This window comes from Metopolophium dirhodum, chromosome 3 (genome assembly GCF_019925205.1).
Source record: "Metopolophium dirhodum isolate CAU chromosome 3, ASM1992520v1, whole genome shotgun sequence".
Lineage (NCBI taxonomy): Eukaryota > Metazoa > Arthropoda > Insecta > Hemiptera > Aphididae > Metopolophium > Metopolophium dirhodum.
The window spans coordinates 17,078,891-17,097,957 of record NC_083562.1 but is presented as its reverse complement, the minus strand read 5'-3'; the positions used below and the strand labels follow the sequence as shown (position 1 = coordinate 17,097,957).

At 28.6% G+C, this 19,067-nt stretch overlaps 2 protein-coding genes across 5 annotated transcripts; both read left to right on the top strand.

Moving 5' to 3' along the window:
- Positions 1-41: 41 nt before the first annotated feature.
- Positions 42-14,098, top strand: LOC132940816 (uncharacterized). Of its 4 annotated transcripts, none has more exons than XM_061008584.1 (3): positions 42-335; positions 407-635; positions 11,226-14,098. In XM_061008584.1, exon 3 carries the CDS (start codon positions 12,137-12,139, stop codon positions 13,766-13,768), a length of 1,632 nt encoding a protein of 543 aa, XP_060864567.1. In that variant the 5' UTR covers positions 42-335; positions 407-635; positions 11,226-12,136; the 3' UTR covers positions 13,769-14,098. The 4 variants fall into 4 exon arrangements, with proteins under 4 accessions (XP_060864567.1, XP_060864566.1, XP_060864568.1 ...); XM_061008583.1 differs by having other exon boundaries at positions 390-635; XM_061008585.1 differs by lacking the exon at positions 407-635.
- A 384-nt stretch (positions 14,099-14,482) lies between these two features.
- LOC132940787 (transport and Golgi organization protein 2 homolog) lies at positions 14,483-18,918 on the top strand. The gene is made up of 5 exons (XM_061008531.1): positions 14,483-15,477; positions 15,564-15,798; positions 15,870-16,091; positions 16,155-16,268; positions 17,545-18,918. Exons 1-5 carry the CDS (start codon positions 15,339-15,341, stop codon positions 17,660-17,662), a joined length of 828 nt encoding a protein of 275 aa, XP_060864514.1. The 5' UTR covers positions 14,483-15,338; the 3' UTR covers positions 17,663-18,918.
- The last annotated feature ends 149 nt before the right edge of the window (positions 18,919-19,067 follow it).

Below are 19,067 nucleotides of genomic sequence, written 5' to 3'. Positions count from 1 at the left end.
TACTATAATATAATGTTTATAAGGCTCTTTGGTTTTTACTATTTGTATTTTGTACGTTAATATACTAATATATATATTATATATATATATACTATCTTAAACCGTGCTTTAAAGTTCAAACAAATACTATAGATTATACAAGTACTAGTCTGTACTATTATGAGTTTTTCGGAGGTTCAGACTTCAGATCATAGGTAAACAAGACCCCAATCAGCTGATCGAGCGTCGCTTCTATATTGTTCTATAGTATTATACCTACTACAAACGGTATTAGTTGGTTCAAATCGACAGTTTCGCCGTTATCAACCCTATCACCGGTGTTTCAGTAAGTTGTAGTGAGTACCTCTTTCATCAACAATAAAAAAAAAAAACATTCCATTCTTCTTTAGTTCTTTAATCTTTATAGGTCTATGTTAGTACTTTTGTATCCGATGTCTACGATTATCTATATCGTGATTGTTCCATGTGGTGCTATAGACCTATAGTTTGTACAAAATAATAAAATATACACATTCAATTTGTCATGCATGATATAAAATAATCAAACATCAGTAATTGTACTAATATCAGTGGCGGCAGTAATGCGTGAACTTTTCGGCAACTGGCGAGTGATATAAGAAAATCGTTTATTATTGGTAAGACACATTTTCATAAGTATTTCGAATATTTTTATGAGAACTGTAAGGCGGTTTCAATATGGGGTCTACTCGGTGATTTTAATTCGGCTGCTGACATAATAAATCAAATTTTAGATTCTGAGCAGATCGTATTGATTTACAAGGTGTTAACAATGTTGTAGGCTGGGTCATGGGTATATATATTTTTATTTTCTAACGGACTTTACGTAACGCTTTGTTTATCACCATAAAAGTAAGAGTAAGATGTAAAAATTACCTAATTCGCACTATGAATATTATATACATTTAATGGTGACTTATTAATACATATTTATGATACATACATTTTCTTCGAAGTGGAAAATATCGAGTAGCGTGCTACGTTTATGTCACACGATCACCACACCTGTTTTTTTCTGTCTGTCCGCTGTCGTCACCTTTTGGGGCAATAAAATATAAAAATGCTCCAATTTTCTATTTCGCCATCTTTTCTGATAGGAAAGTGGATCTAGTTGACGGTCAAAAGTAAGAAATTCCCAGTAGTCATCGAATGCATCGTTAAATAAAAAAAAAAAAACGAAGTAAAAACTGTAATTTTTACGCTAACCCAATTTGCGTTTAATCTTGTTTGAAAAATCTTGTTTTTTTTTTTGTTTAGTTCATAGAATAATAACCGTAGATACTTTAAATTTTCACTAAATGTCTATACGACAATTTTACATTCATGATGACATTTTCAAAATATTTGGACTCTTAAAGCTATTCATAAGAAATTTTCGATTTTTTTTATTCTTTTTAATTCTATATTCAATACTTATTGTGAATTAATAATTTTTCGCTCGATCAAAAAACTTGATAATATAATAAAATGTTACTCATAAGATGTCAATAGTGTAATTAAAATAATAATTTGAGCGTAAATCCACGATATTTTTTTATGATACCTGAAGTTAGAATTTTGTCGAAATTCATCAAAATTGTAGAATGTTGCAAATTATTTTTCAGTAAGAAATTCATAAAAATGTTTGTTTTCATAGCTAATATTTGAAAAAATAATAGAAAATTCTTCATAAGTTTTTCCGTCCTTAACAAAAATAAATTTACCGGAAAGTAACATTAATTTTTTATAAACGTTTGAATTAAAATGTATTACGAGATTGGTGGTTCACGAAATTCTCATCAATCGATTATAAGTACAACAAAAATAATGATTTTTAAAAAAAACTGAGACATTTTTTCTTTAGACTCCCCATCCAAATTACAAACTACGTAGATAGATCAAATTTTTCTCGAAATTGAAGATCTAATAATTTTTTATAATACAAAAATTATAAAAGTATCTTCAGATATAATATAATAATTAAAAATAAAATCACACATCATATTAACCAATAAAAAAGTAAAAGCGACCATGGTCATGTTGCCATGACCATAATAAACAGTCAGGTTTTTTTTCAGGGTATTGTAGTTATATTATATTAATTTTAATCTATTTTTACAAAATTAAATATATTTTTATATTCTAAAATGGCTTTGTTCGTCATCTTTATATTCTTCGAAATTATATCCGACTTTGATAGGAATTGTATAGGTGTAATAAAAACTACATTAGTGTAAATTCGAGATCAACATGAAATTTTGAAGATATATAATTATTATACCTACAAATATAATATAATACTATACCTGTTCCTCCCAGCGTTGCCTGTGTCAAATATTTGTTTTTTTAATAAACATATTTGTAAAAAAATATATAATATGCCATATTTCTACTAATTATAAATTATAATAGTAATATAATATGTTACTAATGGAAAATGTTTAAATAAATAAAAATAAAATAAGTATTAATTTTCTTAACACGAAAATATAATGCATGTGTGAGCTTTAGCTTTACCTATAGGGGTTGAAAAAATACGCTGTAAACACTCTCCAAGTCTCAAGGAATCGAATGATTTTTATTGAAAATGGTCCAGTAGTTTTTGAGTCTATTAACTTCGAATAAACTAAAATCTATTTTTAGCTGTATAACCAACTTTGTCCATGAAAAATATAAAATATAGTGCTATATAGGAGGTGTATCTTGGTTTTAGTGTACCTACAGATATATATAATATTATTATATATATATATATCTGTGAGTGTACCTCACTTCACGACTAAATCGGCCTCGGTGTACCTCGCTTTTTAAATGAATTCGACCGAAATGGACAATATTCGCCTGTGGCAGATTGCTTAGTGCTTATAAACTTGATACCTTTAAGAACAATTTGAAATGTTCACAAAATCGGTTAAGTAGTTTTTGAGAAAAATATAGGTTACAAAGTACAAACATGATGTATTTATAACTTCCATATTTGTTCTATGATGTTATTTGTTTAATCAAGGCCATAAATGCTACGATTTGTTGATGCATGCAATTACTTTTACCTCATTTGCCCTAGTGACCACAACGGCAACAATCTATACTGGGCTATCCATGTAAGTGTTTATACTCAAAAGTGAAACTGAGAAATTTCAACTTTTTATTCTTAAGTTGATCTTATTTCAAAATTATTTTGAAGTAAAGTATTTTACTTTTTTTAATGGAATCATACTTATAAAACAATCAGTTTTTACTATACGTCGCGGTCATCGATTCAATGTCACTTCATACATTTAGAACTTCCCTCCCTAATGCGGCATTAAGTTCATTGGCGGAAATCGGCGGGGCTTAAAGCTAAGGTTTAGCACCCTCACCCCCCCCCCCCCCCCCAAAAAAAAAATAGCCTGACAAGTCCTCTTCTTTTTTAGGTGTGTGGGATCGAAGCCCCCCCTAAATTGTAATAGATTTCCGCCTATGAATAAGTTTGAAAAATTGCAATTTTCAGATTTTTCTCTTTGCACTAAAAGCAGGACGGCAGGTTTTATTGTGTCAAATGGCACATAAGTTATATATTATTGCTGTGCTCTAGATAAATGTTATCATTAGTATTAAAAATATCAAATTTACAACCACTAATATCTTAAAATGGCTACATCCTAGTTCGGTCCTGAATTTTAAATTGCTGTACTAGTTACGAGTCCCGGTTTTTTTTCAGGGGGGCCTATCGATTCCGCCAATGTAGCATCGATTCCGCCAGTATCGACTCCACCAGTTCAGGTAGTCTAAAAACAACCTATCGATTCCGCCACCTACCAATTTTTACCTCAACCTGGCAACTGCTGCTGTCAACCTATTTCTATTATAAAAATAATAATATATCTAAAAAATAATTCGATAATTCATTTAAATATTAAGAATAAATTAATAATCAGTATAATAATTAATACAATACAATATATTATATAAAAAATAATACAATACAGTTAAATAAATAAAATGTTATGATAATAATAATATAGGTATCTACAAAATAATTCAATAATTCATTTAAATATAAATTAATTTAGTAAAATATAGTTTTAAGTTACACTTTTTATTAACACATTTCCACTTATACGCACATAAATATTTCACAAAGTTTGTTTTAAAAAATTTTTCATTTTGATAAATACCTAAGTTATTTTCCTGTTCACCAGCTACGATTTCGAAATTCATTATTATGAAGTATAATGACACGAGGATAAATCGAGACTAACCAGATTAGTGTTGGACAATACTATTAGAGTCGTTTTTCGCATCATTACGCGTATACAAGTCATCAATTAGCGATAACATTTTTATACAGGTATTTCATATAATATTTATAATATAGCTAAATAAATTAAATTAAACTAAAATTTTTGTTCGGGAAGATTATTTTTTCTCTGGCGGAATCGATAGGTTGTTTTTAGACTACCTGCATTGGCGGAATCGATAAACCTTATCCCCAAGTATAAAAAGGTCTGGCGGAATCGATGAAACCCCTTTTTTCAGGTACTACTCTAGTTGATTTCCGAATTATTTTAGGTAATACACTAGTTGTCGGGGCCTTATAAATGTTGGGTATCATAAAAAAAGTAACACGAATTACGTCCCACTATATTGCAAGTTAGGTAGTAGAATTTTCATTACGTTTTCAATGGTTCTCCGTACATAGGCACAACTAGGGTTACAATTCTGGGGGGCTAACAAAACTATTTATTAAAAATAACCTATAGGGGGCTTATATCTAAATCAATAAGGGATATTTATGGGGGGGCTAAATCTTAGACGGGGGGGCTAAGCCCCCCTTCTAGTTGCGCCAATGTCTCCGTTATGTATTAATTTTAAGGGGGCCTGGGCTCTGATGATATTATGAACTAATTTTTGACTGAAATTTTGGTTGATATTATTAATATAATTATTGTTATTATTATTTTTGACTGACATTTTGATTCTGATATTTATTTTATTATATTATGGACTATATTGATTTTGATTAGATTTAAGTGATTCAGCGTTTATTTTTTTTTTTTATGTTTGATAAACAAATTTTTTATTGTTCTGGATTTTTTGGGATGCAATTCGTGTACAACTTTTCTACAGGATCTATATAGACCAAGGTATGGTTATACAAGTTTTTTACAGTTTCTTTGCCATTCAAAATATAGATTATTAGAATTTTACAAATTATGATATAATACAATACCATGAAAGAATATAACTAAAAATAAGCATGAACCCTCTCCAATATTTTGATTGCCACCATTCTCAGCGTCAACAATTACATAAATATGAATAAAAAAAATAAGTTTTAAAAGAAGGTGTCCCCTACGGAAGACCTAAACTATAAATTTATAAAAAAAAAAAATAACAATGTCATGATGACTGATCAGTGATGAGATATTTGATTATGATGCTATCTATAACCTATCTATAATAATTTACTAGTATAATTTATAGGGCTTAAAAAACATTAAAACAAGTTTTTTTAACCCTGACTGCAGGTATATTGCTGGAATTTGGCCCGGTGAGCTCATATTTGGACTACGAAACAAACATTTAAAAAAAACTGGGCTAATGTGTATTGCTCTGCTGTACAATAGTTGTCGAGTATGTCATTGTAATGGATGTGTTAGATTTGCCTTCAATGATAAATCATAAATAATCAAATTTAATAATTAATAAAAATTGAAAATATCTTATGGCCATAAATATTGTTACTTTCCGCTAAACTTTTTTTCATTAAAGGTAGAAAAACTTATGAGGAGTCTTGTATTAAATTTTCAAATGTTCGAATTTTTAACTGAAAAATAATTTACAAATTTTCGAGATTTTGATGAATTTTAACTTTAACAACATTTTAAATTTAAATGCATATAAAAAATAATTGTACCTACCTATGTATCTTTAATATTTTTGAACTGCTATTAAAACAACTTATGAGGAAGCTTGCAATCAATTTTAAGTTTTTTACCTAGTGAAAAACTTAGTCAACTTTATCGAAAATAACTTAAAATTGGAAATTTTCTCACGGATAAAAATAGTTCAAAAAAATTCATAATATTTTGAAAATTTTACAATGCAAATACAATTATTTGGTGAAAATGTAAAGTTTCTTCGGATTTTCGTTATAGAATAAACAACAAAAAATCAAAAATCAATTAGGTATTGGGAATTAATAATTAACCGGTGAATATCAAACCTCGAAAAAATGTTAAATTCAAACGCTCATTAAGAATTAATATTAGCTTCCGGTAAACTTTTTGACTGTTTGTTAAAGGTAGAATAACTTGTGTGTGGGGTCTTCTATTGAATCTTAGCTAAGAAAAGAAAGATGTTTGTAAATTGAATTAATTTTAATATTTTAAAGTTTTTGATTGAGTTATTTGTCGACAATAATTAAATAAAAACTTTTAAAACAATCGAAAATCTTTCAAGATCGCTATAAAATAAATAACTAAAAAATAATCAAAATATTTTGAAAATGTCATCATGTACCTATGTAAACTTGTCATATTACAGTTGGTAAAAATTAAAGTATCTACAGTTATTAATTTTTAAGGTATCGACCAAAATAAAATTGATTTTTCCAAAAACTGATTTTGTGCAAAAATTTCCATTTTTCCTGAAAACTATTGTTTTTTACGACGCTTTCGAAAACTACTGGGAATTTTCAACTTTGACCTCTCAAAAGTATCAATTAGTTTCCGTTGTCTATCAGATTATCGATTATCGGAGCATTTTTACTAGGTACCACAAAAGTTGATGACACACAGAAAAAGTAGCACGCTACTCGATATTGTTCCTCCACAACTCTACAAGGAAAATCTAAGAATCCTAAATATGTTTTTGTTACTAAGGAGATTCGATACCGTGATTTTATGTTTTTATTACTATATTTTTAGAAGTAACTTCTCACTTAACGAGTTACATTTTCCCCCGTGTTATTCAGTAACTTAACGAGTTAATTAATTTTATTGGCACGATAAGTTAATTTTTTCCCAAACCACATAATATTTAAAATAAATTCAAATTTTGTAAATTTAGTTATATAATAAAAACCCGAAATATTAAATATATTTTAGTAAATAATAATTTATAATAATGGCAAGTTATTATATTGCATATTTACAGAAAATATTATATACGGAAATGTTATAGGGATAACCGCGTCATTAATAAAAGAAAAATATAACAATTTACCCAGTACCTATCGGTGTAAATAATATAATTATTTAAAAATTGTAAGACATTTATTGATTTATTGAATTATTATTATTATTATTATTATTAATTATTATCTTATTTGTGAGCTTTAAAAAAGGTAGGTAGGTATAATTATTAATTTTATTTAAAAAAAAAATAAGTAACTTATTTTTAACTAAGTTAAGTTTCTTTTATTTTCTAATTAACTTGTAGTTTTTACAAGTTAAAATAATAAAGTTAACTTTTAACTTAACTTACATTTTTCTATATTAACTTAACTTAACGAGTTAAAAAAAATTGTTAACTTGCCCAGCCTTGCTTTTTTCTAATATGACATTTTTAGGAATTTGGAGAATAATATCAAAAATGTGGGAAAGTCAATTTCAAGTAGACTTGACGAAAAATTCAAATTTGTTTTCAGAATTCTTATCGCTTCATTAGATCAATTGGTATGTTTGGCAAAAAACATGTTTAAAATACTATGTCACGCGTTTGTTAGACAAAAACAAAAAATCATGGTATCGAATCCTCTTATGTAACCATGACTACGAAAACCTTACAAAAAATTAATCAGAAAAACAAAAAATTTGTATTTAGCCCAAAAATATATTTATGTTAAAAAAACACTCATCATAAAACTAATACATGAATATGCTATAGCTATACGCTCAGATTCAAATTGAGCCAAATCAGTCCAGTAGTTCTCAAATTATGCGATTACCAACAGCATTTTATTTATATAGTTTATTTTTATTATTTTTGGCAATCTAATTAATTTTTCTACGACATAGGTATTATGCATAAATAATTTACTTTTTCCGAGACTAGACCAATCAATTTTAGTGAAAACTATAGGTACTAAAATCCATTGAGTACTTTTCGTTTTAGTCATAGAATATAAGATATATATATATATTAATATATAGATAATACATATAACATACATTACATTTATATATTATGTACTAAATTTAAACGATAATTATAATAATGTTACGTTATTAAATAATAACTTTGAAATTAATAGTTTTCACATTTTTTTACTAAATTATCAAATAACGCAATTACGCACTGTTTGAGTGTTTGTGTTTGAATTTTCCACTTGCTGTAATAATACTTATAGCCGCAGTGGTGGCTCGTGGGTACAGGTGGTTGGGGTGCGACTTAAAATATAATAGCGTTAGTCATAGGTTATTTAAATATACGAAAATATACATCTTACTAGTCACAGGTCACAGCAGAAAATGGAAATTAAAATAATAATAACAGCGATTAGCAACCAACAATGCAGTTAATTTTAAAAATAAATTACCCAATACAGTAATATATAAATATTTTACTGTATGGACGACGCTGCCGGTCGTCCAAACCCCTATATAACCCCTATATAACATCGCAGCTTAAACAATAAACGTACCCGCACGCACACGATTGCTGTGCCTCGGTTATAAGTTATTATATACGAATTCTGAATATTGGCATATCGCTTGTACGACGCTGCCGGTCGTCCAATATCCGTATAATATAAGAACGCAGCTTAAACATACCCGCACGCACACGATTGTACACCTCGTTTATACATGCGTAATCAGAATATTACTCGGACGACTGCCGGTTGTCCAAACACAACTCGTATTGCGTACCCATATGCTCCTGGTATCTGAGAGAAACAAATTTTAATGTTCGCACACGAAAAATGTAATAAATGTAACAAATGTATTATAATTTATAACTATTTTACTATTTAAAAATTTGCATTTTAAAATTAAGATTATTATACGATTAATTTTCTTTTTTAATTAATTTTAGTAGGGGGTGCCACTGCGGCTATAGGCTATTTCTGAGTTATTATGTACGTAGGTACATTTAAGTAAATTATCTTGATCATTTTGACATCAGCTACAGTTTAAAATCTAAAATCCGCCGTTTATGTTTGAATTTTGAATATATATATATTTACTAATAATATCTTCATGACTTCGTATTTAAAAATATTGTGATTTGTGAATTCATTAGATTACCTATAGTAGTTGTATATAATTTTAATATTTGTTAGTTAGGTATATAATATATATTCAATTTAATGTACGTTAAATTTATATTATAAGTAATTATTGCCCTCGTGCATCACTAAAAAATAAATTAAAAATAAAAATAAAAAAATAATTGTTGGGCGTTTAAATAAAGAGCCTCGTGGCCAGTCGCGGCTCTAAATACGGATTTTTTTTGCCTAAATTCATCACATATTTTAATATTTATTAATCATACAGATTTCTACCGCCTACCAAAAAAATTTTTATCGTTTCTCAAAATGTTAGAAATATTTTTAAACCGGAATCTTATAATATAATTAATATAATTACCCTGATAATTACTAATTAGTTTTTAGGTATAAATATAAACATTTTTGGGTTCCTGTTTGTATGGAAACTAAAAAGTCAAGAAGTATTTATTATATTTTAATGTTTTGAATCATATTTCAAATATTATACTGATAGTTTGATACTATTCTAACTACGTTTATTAATACAATGTTAATTAACAGATTGTTAATAATACGTACTTTTGTTATGGTTGGCTTAATTATTCATAATTGTATAGCTAAATACCTTAGTTAGTTTATTTTTAGTAAGTATTTTATTATGTTAATATACGTTTGTACACATTCGACGTCATTGTAGCTATATAATAGCCTATAGATCTACCACCGTCCACCGTGTTGGAGATGTCTATGCTCTCATGAGACGAGAATAAATCATAGTATAAACTATAAACTGCGTGTCTGCAAAAACAGGCTACACCGTATAATTAAATTACGCATTACTCAGTACTCTATACCATTGCTGTCGGTATTTTCGGTATTTTAGAATACCCCGGTGTATCGTAAATCGGTAATTACCGTTAATACCTAAAATACCAGTATCAACATTTGAAATATCACCAGCCCTACCCAATACATATTTTTGAATTCTGTTTGCAGGATATGAAACTAGACTATTGGATCATAAATCTCCCGCAGACAGAATTCTAAAATATGTTTAGGGTACTGAGTAATGTAGGTAACATACTAACATAGTAATATAGTGTATCTGGTTTTTTCGGACACCGGTATATATATATATATTATACTGTCAATAACTATTTGATTATGGTTTATGAATATACATATTATTATGAAAATTAAAAACAATTAATTGGGTTTATCGCCTAACCAGAGTACCAATCGGGGCACCCTCCACCTATTTTTTAATCACGTGATTCAAATAGGTAAATTTATATTTAATACTCAATATTATAATATTATCGCCTCGTCGGTACAAGATTCTAAAATTTAAGGAACATGTCGGCCATGTCGTTTGTTGTTGTTAGACGTAAATGATCATTAGTGAGATAATACAATTATGCGGGCATAGGTAAACGGATGGTGGTGAGCCGTGGACAATTTTATGCACACCGTAGGTAACATGTCTTAATATTGTCAATAATCTATTCTGTGGCCGTGGAATGATATTTTATTTTTCATTTAAACGGATGATTTTAATTCCAATAATACGTTATAAATGTCATAATAGTCAGATTTTCATTTTGAAAAAATATTCTTCATAATTTATCAATTAATGTTTTAAAAATTATTTTTATTTGATTAAATCTTATAACTTGACATTTTTTTAATTACCTACATTAATTATTAAAATTCAAAGGACGAAAATAAAATATGGATAGGTCATTCCCATATAGCTTGTTCATGTTCTAATGCTTCAGATAATGAATTTATTCAGAATGAAAATCAAGATAATAGCTACTATAAGATGTATTATTTCCCTAATAAATGATCAGTTTTTTGGCAGTTTATTCGTCGTTGTATTCTTTAATGACAAATTCAATAAAAAGTTAAATAACTATATAGCAATAAGCCTTATAGGTATAGCCGTATAGGTAATATTATTTAATATTTGTACTTTGTTTTGTAAATTGTAATATTATAAAAATGATTTGTATTCATTATTATATTATAGACAGACCTGCTGATGTCGATGTGAATATGTGATAAAGAATACAAAACGGGGAAGGGGAAACGATCGTAAATAACGCGGTCGGCGAATCGACTTAATCGCCCGCATGCCTGCCTGTATTCCCAAAGGACTGCAGCGAGCAATAAGGATGTAACCGCCAACCGGGTGAATCAGTCGTTGTCAAATACTCAAATGTGCCATTACGAATTGTGTCCATACTTATATGACTCGTTAATAATATAATAAGTAATAACGTTATATTATTTTATATAATATGTTTTTTTGATGTGACGTAGCTATTAGGTATGTAATATTTTTTTTTAACCCACTTTAATACTAAACCTAATATAATAACATAACTTAACGTACAATGGAATCGTCAATAAATAAAAATTCCGTTCAATATCTGATCCGCAATCCATTTTCTACGTTGACGTATGAAGAGCAAATAGCAATAAAGCAACTAGGACGACCTACTCCAGACCTAAAAGGTCTCGTATCAAAATCGAAAAAAGCTAACAAAGAATACACTCGCCATTTTCATATGGATACCTACAAAAAACACACGTGGTTGTGCGGGTGCGAAGTCGAACAAGCGGTGTTTTGTTTCCCATGTTTATGTTTTGGTAATGAAACTTCGTGGACAGATTGTGGTGTAAAACACTTGGGCCATTTATCGTCGAAAATAAAAAAACACCAAAATTCATTTGATCATTTGCAAAACGAAGTTAACCTTAAAGTACTCGGTAATGGTAATGTAAACGACGAAGCTGAAAAACTTTATGAAATAGAAATACAACGCCACAACGAGCAAATCAAAAAAAAACCGTTATATTCTAGAAAAATATCTCAAATGTGTACAATTTTGTGGGAAATATAACCTTCCACTGAAGGACCGCGGTGACAAAAATACAATGACCTCCGAAAATAACTACGGTGTATTCCTAGGCGCTGTTGAACTATGCAAAGGTTGTGACGTAAGTCTGCGGTGCTATTTAGAAAACTCGACTAGCATAAATTGGACTTCTATGACAATCCACGACGATTTATTGGACTGCATACTCCTTGTAGCCCGGCAGAAAATTTTGTCGGAAATGGAAATGGTGCAATTCATTTCAATAATTGTTGACGGGACCACTCATGTTTCAAGCACTGTACATTTGGTTATACTGTTCCGCTATGAATTAAAAGGTAAACCCGTCGAACGTTTTTGGGGGTTTTTGAAAGCTGCCAACGGACACGATGCAGAATCATTGTCGCAGACAATTATGTCCGAAGTGAACTCGATCTTAAAAGACGCGCCATACAAAGTAGTAGCTCAATCGTACGGCGGTGCAGCGGTTATGAGTAAAGTAAATGTCGGAGTTAAGGAAATATATCCGTACGCGTACTATATGCATTGCCACACGCACCAGTTGCACGTAGAAATGACCCAGTCGCTTTCGGGGAACAAAGAAGTTCAAATGTTCTTTTCGGATTTATCGGACATAACTGAATTCTTTTCAAACTCGCCACAAAGGGTAGCCGTGCTGAACGGAATAACGGGCAACCGGTCATCGCGGACCGGGTGCAATTTCACCGGGATGAGCGGCACTCTGAACACGGCTTACATGTATCGAAGTGAGATAATTCGCTGCATGGACATAATAATAGAAACATCGCAACAGACGTCGACAATTAAACAGGCGGGATCGATAAAACGTTTACTGAGCGATTCGGTGTTTGTAGTGTGGTTGGCGGTCTTCTATGAAATAATGCCAAATGTATACAGACTTCACGACAGTGTGGAAGCCGCCGCATTGGACGACTCTGCCGACGAACGTATACCGATTTTAGTTCAACAGTTCGAAAAACAAATATCTGACGTACGTAATAAAGTTCCCGATATTATTGAAATTTCTTCGAACTTGCCGGATGTAAATGTTAAAAGAAAACGTTACAGTGAGCATTGCAATAATCTTAATAGCCACTACGACAACGAATCTCGAAAACAATCAGCCATTGACATTTGTAATACTTTAATAGATACAACTAAAGATCGTTTAGAGTTCACCAAACACTTGACCGCAGTTAAGCTATTTCAAGCTGAAAAATACCCTGTGTATACGAAAAAATTTCCAATTCAATTACTTCTGTGTACGTTTCATTGTTACCCATTTTTTGATAAAGATAGACTGAAAACTGAACTAGATGTCATGTATTTTAGAGATGATTTTCGTACTTTGTCCGGTATTATTCCAACACATCAATACATTTTAAAGAATAATATGATTGATACTTTTAAAGAAGTGATTTTGCTATTAAGAATATTAATAACAGTTCCTCCAATGACCACTGGACAAGAAAACAGTTTTTCAACTTTAAAAAGGATTAAGACGTGCCTAGGAAACACTATGGTTGAAGAGAAATTAAATGCTCTAACAATGTTAAATATTGAAAATAAAATGATTTCGGATGATACTGATTTTAATAAAAAAGTAATTGATATGTTTAGTGAAAGAAACAATAGATGTTTAGATTTTAAATATAAAGTCAAAGTAGTTTAATTAATTTTTGATTTTGGATAATTAAAAAATTGTATTTAAGTAACATAAACCATAGTAACGTACCTTTATGAATCGTGCATTTTTCTATGATATACTATTTAAATAAAATACGGTTAATGTTTAAACGTGTTTTGCAGACTTCTTCAATTTATTTTTCCTACATTGAATAATGAATAGTTAATCCTAAATACAATAATATTAGTGTACATACTGATTATTATTACTGGTACTATGGCTAATATATATAATTTATACTCATAATATAATATATTATGTATATATTTGTAAGTATTTAAAATTTAAAAACTGAATCACAGATTTGTCGGGTAAAATATACTTATATTATATATTATATTGCCCATATGCATTGTCAACTTATGTGTCACATAATACATGTTAAACTATGTATTGACTAAAGTATTTAATAATTCTAGAGTAAAAATACAAATAAAAAATATCTTTTAAGTATTTGATTTTTGATTATTTTTAATAATAGATGAAAATACACATTTCTGACAAAGATAAAATTATTTGGATTATGTTTAATAGAATAATGTTAAATGGGTAAATGGTAATACAGGTACACGGTTTTAAATATAATAATTATTATATAAATTAAATATACTATAACTTCAACCAAGAGATTTAATTGATGACAAATTACAAAATTTTCATAATTTTCAACTTTTTGAAAATGTCTACAACAAAAAATGTTCATGATAATTTACATCACTAGGTATACTCATAGTTAAATAAATTATTGCTATATAAATAATTACGTTTCTAATGTTTTTAATTTAGTATCTTAAGACATGCTAGCTAAAAGAAGGTGCAATAGTACAATATCTAATGGTTATAAACTACTTTATACTCCAACGGTGGGAATTTGTAAATGTTGGTCCTATGTAAAGTATGAATTAAAATAACTAAAACATTATTTATTTTTTAAAATATACAACAGAAATAATTTTCCAAAAAATACAAATTAAAAAAATGTTATTTTCACTTCAACTAGCAAAGTGTAAGGTATCTAGAAAACTTATGAATTATGATGCTTAAAAATAATTTGTGTATTTTTGATTAATAGGTCCTTGAATTTAATTTAAAGTTTATGTTGTAAACTTTAAAGGAATTAATGAATATATTTTTAGTACCTAGTTAATAAGGTAGGTACTTAATTACTAATATTGTATAATATTAATAATTTATCTACTGTAATTGAGAACTTGTTATCAGTACTCACTACTGTTCTTTAATATTATAAGTGATGGAAATTGCCATAAAAGTAATCGGGATTTGTGATAAATAAAGAAGATGGTATATCAAATAATAATACCTATAATAACAATTAATAACACTATGTAAACCTTATAAATTACAACTTTATCATAGTTAATAAACAATTGATAAAACACTTCAAAAGTTCAAAACTATTTAATTTACCTTCTTGGGCTAATCGTTCTTCATGACATTGTATAGAATATTATAACTGTATCTTTTAATTTTTACAAAATACAAATATTATATTTAAATCAATTAGAAGTAGATTTCAAATACTAGGTTCACAATTATGTGTGTCATATTCATTAGTACTGTACAACACATTGATGGTGGATATCGATTGATTGTTGCATCTAACCGAGATGAATATTATAATCGTAAAACATTGCCAGCAAACTATTGGGCAGAGGACCAGGACGTCATTGGAGGTAAAAAAATTATCATAAATGTTTTTGTATAATATCATAAATGTTTTTGTATAATATCACAATAATTTTAACGCTTTAATTTGCAGGACGTGATTTGACGACATCAAATGAGGGAGGCACTTGGTTGGCTCTTAACATCCGTGGTAAGTTGGCTGCTCTATTGAATGTGTTTGAACTAAATAAAATACCAAACGCTAAATCAAGAGGCGAACTGGTTAAGAACTTTGTAAAAGGCAATTCTTCAGCCATAGAATATTTGCAAGAATTGCAAGGATCGCAAAATGTGTATAATGGATTTAAACTGATCACTATTACCATAAGGTTAGCATAAACCGTTTGAAACACATTATGTATTATAACATTATATTTATATATTTTATTTGTGTTTGAAGCAAGTTATCTTTAGAAACACATTTCTTTACCAATTTTGTACAAGATGGAGGACCACCTATGAAACACCTACAAAAGGATGTACAAGGATTTGGAAATGGACCTTTTTTAAAAGTGGCAGAGGGAGAGAAACGTTTTAATGACATTGTTAAGAAATATGGACATAGTCACAATAAAGATACATTGATCAAAGAACTGCTAGGAGTTTTGAAATGGGATAAACTGTAAGAAAAAATAAATGTAATTAAATATGCTAGAAATCAAAAGTAAATTTAATCCTTTTGTAGACATTATCCTGATGAAGAGTTGATCAAACGAACTCCAAAATTCCCTGGAACTGATAACCAGAAGCAATTTAGTTCCGTTTTTGTAGAAATGCCAACTCGACAATACGGAACTCGGTAAATTGTTGTGATTATACAACCGGTGATTCTTTTATCAAACAACACTCATTATTTCAAAAATGTAAATTTTTTTTGAAAATATTTTTTTATATAGTTTTAAGTCGCTTATAAAACAACGTTTTTATTAAAAAATTATATTTTTAAATATTTTTTATCCTTATATTTTTTTAAGTTTTTTACTTTTTTGAATGACAACAAGGTTTTATGTTATATTCTAAAACAAAATATTTTTTTAGTATTTCGACACATGAAAATTGAATTTGGGGTGAGTGTTTTATGAGTTATAAATATTCAAAGTTTTGATGAGAAGTGGACAAATATTTCGCGAAGTAACCCCGTACCACTCCACTGCACTCATCTAAACTTTAAACACTTATAACTCATAAACTACTTGCCCCAAATTCGATTTTCATGTATCAAAATACTAAGAAAAATATTCTGCTTTGGAATATAAAATTAAAACCCTATGTTGTCATTCAAATAAGTAAAAAAATTATAAGGATAAAAAATGTAATTTTTTAATAAAAATGTTGTTTTATAAACGACTTGAAACTATGTAAAAAAATTGGTGCTACTCTCATATGCGTACTACCAACATATTTCTGCTCACGTATGCGGTCTGCCTTGTAAGATGTAGATTGCATAATAACTATATTGTAATACGCCATGTTTATATTTTCATAATAATTATAATATATGTTTATTAGCTAAAATTTAAAAAATATAAAATATGTAATATGTCTACATAAGATAAATAAAAAACCTCAGTATAAAAAATAATAAAAAATGTACGAATAAAAATTTTTTAATTGCATAATACACACGACATACAAAACGGACACAAATATAAACGCAGTAGGTAAAACACAATTGACGACCAATTCGTAACTAACAAACTTATTAAATTTGTTATAATGTCGCACAGTTATTGTAGGTAGGTTACTAGGTTAGGTATATTATTAATTTTATCTTTTAATAACAATAAACATAGTTGGAAAATACAAGATATGACATATTATATCAGAACATTTTATCTGACTAATTTTGTTATATTATCTTTTAGTGGATGTACGTGTTTATAATGCAGTTTATAAATAATTATTTTTTTTCTGCTATGATATGCGGTCTACATTTATGATGGTAGACCGCATGCATTTGAAGTCCGCATATGAGAGCAGCACCAAAAAATTTACTCTTTGAAATATTGAACGTTTGATAAAAGAATCAACCGGCAATTCTACAATAAGATTTTTAATTTAAAAAACGTTTTTAGAACACACACAATAATACTAATGGACCACGATGGAAAAGTAGAATATAACGAATGGTCCAAGTCTGGTTCAATTTGGAACCATCAATGTTATACGACTGCACTAAAATGTGAAATATAGAATATGTACTTTATTGTGTTTTTTTAGAAAGGTTCTTGAATTTAAATTCATATACTAAACAGAGGCGTACTGGAAGGTATGCGGCCATGTATTCTACAGTAGTAAATTAATAGAATAGATGACCGCATATAATTAACAATAGTAATAACCAGAGCTTAGGTATAACTTATAGCTCTAATAAAGGTTGTTATAAGCTCAATAATATACTCTTAAAATCATTTGTATAAATGCTTAAATATGCTCAAAAAATACTAAAATATGAAGAAAAAAATATTAAGTTAAAAAAAAAAATTGAATAATATTACATCAGAAAAATTATTGTTCATTGTGTCATGGTACTCAAATGTTTTGAAGGCTACGGTACTGAAATGGACACTAAAGAGCATTAAAATTCAAAATATGCAAACGTATGAAACAGACATACTATTTCAAAAGTACCTATATTAATTTTTAAGTATACAAAAATCATTTTTGAAACTTATAAAAGTCAAATTTTTTGAAGGTCAGACAGAAGGTGGTACTAAAATAGCTTTTGAACTTTGAAATGTGCAACATACAATTTCCTATTTAGCCTCCTGGTAATCTGGTGTTCTGAAACAAATTTATAACTCGCTTAGGCATCTCTAATACATTTCAAAAAATATATGCAAAACTAATAAGCAATATTGTCAAAATTCACCAGTCCCAACCAACATATTGATCTAACTAAGTGTGCTGCAGCATAGTAGCACAATTAGCGTGGGCACAATTGAGGGTCTTCGCTCCTCCCGTTTTATGATGTGCCCGACAGTTTTTAATCATTTTAGTTATATCAATTATCATGGTCTGTGCTGCTGATACAATTCTGGCCTCCTAGAAAATTTTCACAAGTTGCCTATATGACATTGAAATTTTTTTTTTAACATTTATTAGATTATATACAATCTGTAATATAATATTTACAATAAGCATATGTGCTGAATTTATTTACATGGCTTTTGAATGCGGGAGGTGAATAGCTACCCAGCAGTAACACTCGACACATTCAAATTTAAACTGAAAATATAATATTATGGATGTTTGTTTAAAACATTTTGAAACAATATTATTTTTTTAAACACCTTTAAGTATAATATATGATTTATTAACAAATGTGATATTAGTATATGTACTTACATAATTTTATATATCTGATAATTTAAATTATTATAAGAAGAATTATATTTTTGTATAATTATTGATTTCACCATGTAAAAATAAATATTACATAATATGTATTTTACTGCCTAAAGACTGAAGTATACACTTTTCATTAGTACACCCTAAACCCTTTAAAATACTTAAGATAGTTAAAAGGTATATTGTATATAGTTTTTTGTTTTTTAGTTAAAACGATCTCACTAAGTTAACAATACAGTTTTTGCTG